The sequence below is a fragment of the Vanellus vanellus genome (assembly GCF_965231255.1).
Source record: "Vanellus vanellus genome assembly, contig: HAP1_SCAFFOLD_185, whole genome shotgun sequence".
NCBI classification, from domain to species: Eukaryota; Metazoa; Chordata; class Aves; order Charadriiformes; family Charadriidae; genus Vanellus; species Vanellus vanellus.
Genome location: NW_028126895.1, coordinates 181,167 through 188,585, shown reverse-complemented (window position 1 = coordinate 188,585; position 7,419 = coordinate 181,167). Strand labels below are relative to the sequence as shown.

General features: G+C 53.6%; 1 protein-coding gene across 1 annotated transcript; it reads left to right on the top strand.

Annotated features, from left to right (window-relative positions):
* Positions 1-5,846: 5,846 nt before the first annotated feature.
* On the top strand, positions 5,847-6,776 carry LOC309685671 (olfactory receptor 14A16-like; the record flags this gene model as incomplete). Its single annotated transcript, XM_082501401.1, has 1 exon — positions 5,847-6,776. One exon carries the CDS (start codon positions 5,847-5,849, stop codon positions 6,774-6,776), a length of 930 nt encoding a protein of 309 aa, XP_082357527.1.
* Positions 6,777-7,419: the final 643 nt, after the last annotated feature.

The following is a 7,419-nucleotide window of genomic DNA, read 5'->3' as shown; positions in this document are numbered from 1 at the left end:
GGAGTTTGGAAGAGACCTCTAGATATCACCTAGTCCAGCCTTCCAGCTGAGACAGGCTCAGCTAGATCAGCTTTTTCAGGGCTTGTCTAGGTGGGTTTGGATATTTCCACAGATGAAGACATGCAATACATGTTTCAGACAGATGGGAAATTACAAAATAAGCACAATTAAAGAGTTTGCTAATAACAGAATTAGACTACTGAAAGATAGGCCAGCTTTTAAGTGCCTGAAGCTCAAAGCCACAACTGGATTGTTGAGAGGTGTCTGAATGGTGAAAGAGGAAGGGGAAGGGAAATGTAGAGAGCAATCGCAAGTGCTTCTGTGCAGATGCACTGCTGGAAAGGTGCCTTCAGACATGGTCAGTTTAGTTAGGAAATATGTGAAAGATGAGGAAGATTAAATGCGGAGCCTGAAAGAGGGAGTCCTGACAATGCAAGTACGGGAAAAGATCAATAGCTCTCCTCTTCCTATAAAATAAACTCATTTGATCTTATGGGAAAACACTGATATTTATTACGAGTATTCACTTGTTAAGGTGATGAGGTCATGCTCATATGCATGTTAATATTTCTCAGGCTTCCAGGCAGCGCTCTGCTGCCTGACCATCGGTACCCAGTGGTGACTCCAGAGGGCCCTGTGTCTCTGAAGCACATGCCTGGGCCTGGCCACTGTCCCAGAGGAGCTGCTGGAGACCAGAGCCCCTGGGAAGCTGCAGCTGGAGCCTGGGCAGAGGGCCTCAGGCACCTACACTGGCACCGCGCACCCACATCCTTGAAACTGCATCCCACCCCAGTTTTATGATCACTTGCCTTTGCAAACAAAGGCAGCACACAAAATTGCTGAGAAATCACTTATTAAAACAAGACAAAACCAAGCAAAGAGAATAACAACACCAAAAATGTTTGAAGTTTAGAGTTGCAAGAGGAAATCAACCAAAGCACAAATACGGGTTGGGTGCAGAATGGATAGAGAGAAGCCCTGAGGAGAAGGACTTGGAGGTGTTGGTGTATGAGAAGCTCAACATGAGCCAGAAATGTGTGCCTGCATCCCAGAAAGCCAAGCACATCCTGAGCTTCATTAAAAGCAGCATGGCCAGCAGGTCGAGGGAGGTGATTCTTCCCCTCTACTCTGCTCTTGTGAGACTCCACCTGGAGTACTGCATCCAGCTCTGGAGCCTCCAACAGAAAAAGGACATGGACCTGTTGGAGTGAGTCCAGAGGAGGCTCACAAAGATGATTAGAGGGCTGGAGCGCCTCTCTTCTGAAGACAGTTTGAAAGAGTTCGGGTTTTTCAGCCTGCATAAGAAAAGGCTTCAAGGAGACGTTATAGACCCTTCCAGTACCTAAAGGGGTCCTACAGGAGAGCTGGGGAGGCACTTTTTTCAGGGAGAGGAGGAGTATATAAACATTGCGAGTGTACGTAGGGATGCAACGAGGAAGGCTGAAGCCCACTTGGAATTAAACCTGGCCAGGGATGTCAAGGACAATAAGAAGGGCTTCTCCAAGTAAATCAGTAGTAAAAGGCAGAGCAGGGAAAATGTGGGCCTGCTACTGAATGAGGTGGGTGCCCCGGTGACGGAGGATGCAGAGAAGGCAGAATTACTGATACCTTCTTTGCTTCAGTCTTTACTGGTAAGGCCGGCCCTCAGCAATCCCAGACCCAGGAGCGAAGAGAAAGAATCTGAGAAAATGAAGACTTTCCCTTGGTCGAGGAAGATCAGGTTAGAGATCATTTAGGCAAACTTGACACCCAGCGCCCTGATGAGTCACTCCCAGGAGTGTTGAGGGACCTGGCAGATGTTATTACAAAGGCGCTCTCCATCATCTTTGAAAGGTCAGGGGGACAGGAGAGGTGCCTGAGGACTGGAGGAAAGCCAAAGTCACGCCAGTCTTCAAAAAGGGCAAGAAGGAGGACCCAGGAAATGGCAGGCCGGTCAGTGAGACCTGGAAAGGCTGGAGAGTTGGGTGGAGAGGAACATAATGAAGTTCAACGAGGGCAAGTGTAGGGTCCTGCACCCTGGGAGGAAAAACCCCATGCACCAGTAAAGGTTGGGGGTTCACTTGCTGCAAAGCAGTTTGCTGAGAGGGACCTGGGAGTCCTGGTAGACAATAAGTTGACCATAAGCCAGCAATGTGCCCTGTTGGCCAAGAAGGCCTATAGTCTCCTTGGGTGAATTACAAAAGAGCATGGCCAGCAGGTGAAGGGGGGTCATCCTTCCCCTCTGCTCTGCCCTGCTGAGGCCGAATCTGGAGTAGTGTGGCCAGTTCTAGGTACCCCAGTGCAAGAAACACAGGGAACTGCTGGAGAGAGTCCAGTAGAGGGCTACAAAGATGATCAGGGGACTGGAGCACCTCTCTTATGAGAAACAGCTGAGAGAGCTGCGTCTGTTGAGCCTGGAGAAGAGCAGGCTGAGAGGGGATCTCCTCAATGCTTATCAATATCTAAAGGGAGGGTGTCAACAGGATGGGGCCAGACTCTTTTCTGTGCTGCCCAGAAACAGAACAAGGGGAAATGGGCACAAACTGGAACACAGGAAATTCCATCTGAACACAAGGAAAAATGCATTTACTTTGAAGGCACCAAAGCACTGGAACAGGCTGTTCAGAAAGGCTAAGGAATCTCCTTCCGTGGAGATATTCAAAAGCCGCCTGGCTGCATTCCTGTCCAACCTGCTGAAGGTGACCCTACTTTGGCAGGGGGGTTGCACTAGACAATCTCCAAGGGTTCCTTCCAACCCCTACCATTCTGTGATCCTGTCATTCAGTGGTCTTCTATGTTTTCTGTTGGCCAAAGGGATTCCCCACCAGCATCCAGGACAATGCCCGCAGATGCTGCCCTGTCTCTCACAATTGCTCCATTAGAGCTTGCAGTTCCCTGCAGGTGTCCTGAACCACCTCTGGCACCTCAGATGTCACCCGGTGTTTGCATCGGAAAAGCTCCCTCCTGGCCTCTGTCTCCATTACTCACAGGGCACCTCAGAGGAGGAGCTCACACCGATTTAGGGCAGCTGAGCTGAGGCAAGAGGAATCCCCCCTCTGGTGGGTCTGTGGGGTGCAATGGAGAAGCTGAATGTCCTCCGGCCTCAGGAACATTTCTGAGGAACACTGAACATTGATGCCTCCTGTAGGTCCACACACCCTGGCAGAGCAGAAATTCCTTCCCACCACAGGGATCAGTCCGTCCAGGGTTCAGAGAGGGACAGTTGGTGATGACTTCATTCTGCTTCAAACTCTGCTCCCCAGGAGAGACCCCGCTGCCTTGGAGGAGCTGTCAGCCCTGGAGACGCAGGGACACCTCGAGGGATTGGGGCAGTGTGGGGAGGAGGCAGAGAAAGCCACAGCTGGTCCTCTGCTGCCGAGCTGGGCCGGGCTGCTGGGATGGAGGGAGGTCCTGGCAAGCGGGCAGCGCTGCAGAGAGACAGCTCTGCCCAGGAGCAGCTCCTCTGCACAGCGCAGCAGGGCTGAGGGCACTGCCTGCAGGCAGCGAGGGCAGAGCAGGGAGGCAGAGAGAGGTTGAAGGCAGTCTGGAGAGGGAGGATGCTGAGGGCGAGTGGGGGGAGAACTCTTCCCAAAGCAGAGCTGCTGCAGTAGATGGAGAGATCTCCAACAGCTGTCACCTCCCACAGCCTGTGGGATCTTTCAGGAGGACGCTCAGAACTTCTCTGCTGTGGAAGAAGAGGACATTCTCTAGATTGGGGCTTCCCTGCTGCACCATCAGAGGCACAGGGCATGACGGCTGCCTACTCCCAGGAACGGTCGAAGGGCTGTGAAGATGGGTGTGCAGGCAGGGGTGGGCAAGGCTGTCCTTGCCAGCAGGGTCCCTGCACTCCGGGGGCGTTGTGCCGGGCAGGGACTCTGCCGCCTGCCAGGGTCAGCTCTCCGCCTGCCCGGGGAGCTCCCACGTAGCTTCTGTGGGGAGAAGCTGTGGGTGGGAGTAGCAACCCCTGGTGGGGAGGGGTCATTCTGTTTTTTAGAGGGACATGTGTGGGTCAGGATTGTTTACACCTCCAGATCACCTCTGGGCATTCCTGAGGGCACATTTCATGTTTGAGTTCCCTGAACAGTAGAGGGTCTGTCTTGTGATGTTTCCCATCTTGGTTGGCTGGGTGGGCAGTGGCAGATGTACAATGGGACTTTAAAAGAAAGGTCAAAGGAGGGATCCCTGTAGAGATAAGGAGCTTTCCTGAGGCTGTGTCTTTGTTTTCCAGCTCCGGGGGCTACAGACAGCACCAGCATCCCCTTTCCAGTCTCACCAGGGTCTGTGGCACCTGCTCTTTAGCCCCTGCACACACGCAGAGGCTGCAGGGCAGAGCTGGGCACACGGGGGCTGCCATGGGGTCTGTGAGCACTGGCAGGGAAGAGACGTGGGGGCAGGGAAAGAGCTGCTGGCAGGGAGAGCTCCAGGCAGTGGAGATGGGCAGGGAAGGAGGGAGCTGCTCCTGGAAGCCCTGCTGCAGGGGAGATAGGGGCACCTCCAGCCACCCCTGCAGTGCAGATGCTTTCCCTGAGTCACCCAGCACAGCCCTCAGCCCTCACGGCCATGGGCTCTGGGGTGGGAGTCAGCTCTGTGCCCGGCAGAGCAGCAGGAGAGGCGAAGGGCATCCCTCCTGCCACGTGCCCCATTGCTGCTCCCCAGCGGTGGGGCTGAGGGCACCTGCCCTGCATGATCAGTGTCTGGGTGGTGGCGTGCCCAGCAGGGTGAGGGTAACGCTGCCCTGAGTGCCCGGCTGCCTCTCCCCGTGCCTCGCCCAGTCAGACCCTCATGGGATTTCTCCTGGTTTCTCCACGTGTCTCCTTTAAAGTTACATTTTATTGCTGTCAGCCTCCCTGGGATGGGAATTTCAGCTGCAGAGTCCCACACTGACCTTGTTCATGCACTCCTGACTGTGTGTCCATGGGAACCAGTGTCCCAGCTTTCCTCTGACCTGTGGGGCTGTGGGCAATGCAGGCCGTGGGGGTGGGGAAGGAGTCCATTTTCTCTCACTGAGATCCCATAAATTGGATAAGTCCTTTGGGTGTCCATGGAAGCTGTGAGCTGCCCTCCAGGATGCCAACCTGTCCCATAGCACCTTTGTGATATCGGAAAGCCCCACAGAGAAACACAGAGATTCTGTGACTGAGGAAATGCTGTTGGGTGGGTGAAATGAGCCGTGGGTGTCCTTGGCTAGAGTTAGGGTGCTGAGACCTTGAGAAAGGGTGAGACATTTAGTGGTCTGAGATGGATCCTTCTGCTCTCAGCAGTGTCTGATTGCATAATAGAAGAGGGTAATCCCCCTCCATCTCATGACGGTGCAAGATGGAGGGAAAAAACATCTCCCCTGACTCTGCTCTCTGCCCCAGGCAATCCTCATGTCTCACAGCACTCACTCTGTTCTCCTGAAGTGCAGCACAAATGCTGAGGGTTTCTGACATCCAAGAACAGTGCCCAGGGGAGGTGGGGGAGCTGTAAAATACCCAAAGCCTCTCCAACTGCCTTCTGCCATCCTTGTTCCATAGCAGTGAGTGTTCAGATGTTGAAAAGCCCATCTGCATTAGGTGTGGGTTCCTCAGCCGAAGCAGAACACCAGGACTGGCTCCTGCCGCCACCCTCCCTATGAACTCCCTGCTGCAGAGCAGGGCTGACCCCTCGGCAGCCACTGGGCAGCGCCCTGCTCGTCACGGCACAGGCAGCCAACGCCAAACAGAGCTCCAGCCATGGAGGTGAGGAAGGTCTCCTGGAAAATGAAAAGGGAGTGTATGCAACAGAGACAGAGCCTACGGGAAATGGCTTTCATTTTTCTTACAGAAGTCTGCATTGACTTACTCTGTTTCCCTCCTTGGACAGGTGCCTCTGCCCAGAGGCAGCAAATGTCCAACAGCAGCTCCATCACCTACTTCCTCCTCATGGAGTTCGCAGACACACGGGAGCTGCAGCTCTTGACCTTCGGGCTCTTCCTGGGCATCTACCTGGCTGCCCTCCTGGGAAACGGCCTCATCATCACCACCATCGCCTGCGACAACCACCTCCACACCCCCATGTACTTCTTCCTCCTCAACCTCTCCCTCATAGACCTGGGCTCCATCTCCACCACGCTCCCCAAAGCCATGGCCAATTCCCTCTGGAACACCCAGGATATCTCTTACTTTGGCTGTGCTGTCCAGCTCTTTTTCATGCTCTTTTTTATGTCAACAGAGTGTTCTCTCCTCACAGTCATGGCCTATGACCGCTATGTTGCCATCTGCCATCCCCTGCACTACGGGACCCTCCTGGGCAGCAGAGCTTGTGTCCGCATGGCAGCAGCTGCCTGGGGCAGTGGGTTCCTCAGTTCTCTCCTGCACACGGCCAATACATTTTCACTGCCCCTCTGCCATGGCAATGCCATCGACCAGTTCTTCTGTGAAATCCCCCACATCCTCAAGCTCTCCTGCTCACACTCCTACCTCAGAGAAGTTGGTCTGATTGTGGTTAGTGCCTGTTTAGCCTTTGGGTGTTTTGTTTTCATTCTGCTGTCCTATGTGCAGATCCTGAGGGCGGTGCTGAGGATCCCCTCTGAGCCGGGGCGGCACAAAGCCTTTTCCACGTGTCTCCCTCACCTGGCTGTGGTCTCCCTCTTTATCAGCACTGGAGTGTTTGCACATCTGAAGCCCCCCTCCATCTCCTCCCCATCTCTCGACCTGGTGGTGGCAGTGTTGTACTCGGTGGTGCCTCCAGCAGTGAACCCCCTCATCTACAGCATGAGGAACCAGGAGCTCAAGGATGCCCTGCGGAAACAGGCCCAATGGACGCTGTTTCACTGACAATAACCTTCTGCCCCTTCTCTGCACATTGCCAAAGGCTCATCTTAGGCTGCAATTCTGATTTTTTCTCTCGTGATAATCCCGCTTATAGATAATTTTCTGAGTTTACGCTGCTTGTCTTGAGGCTTGATCCTACTGTGTCTGACCCTTGCACAACACTGAGTCAGGTGTGGCCTGACAGATAACAGCTCTTCAGTAAAAGGGCACCTCCCAAGTGCAGTGCCTGAAGGATGGGCTGTTCCTCCAAAGTTCCTTCCAAGAACATGTTCAAGGAATCAATATTTTAAGGAGTCTGTTCTTGTTTTTTCAATATTTCTGGAGCCAAGCTCACGGTACTATTGGGTTCCACTGCACGAAATATTCTAAATTTAAAAGCGCTCTTCTTGGTGCCCAATAGAAGGGGAGACAGTCCATGAGCTCCCATTATCTCCTCAGTCTTCTTCATGTATGAGAGGACTGACGGCATATACCGGACATTCTGGAAATGAATCTTTTACGGGGGAGGAGAGGCGGGATTAGGGACTCAACACTTGCCCTTGGACTGGAACGGATGGAGACTCCGAAGGTGAAACACCCTCCAAGGTGAAGTCCACCAATATAAAGCACTGAATCAATGTGTCCACGCACAGGGACGCTGCAGTGC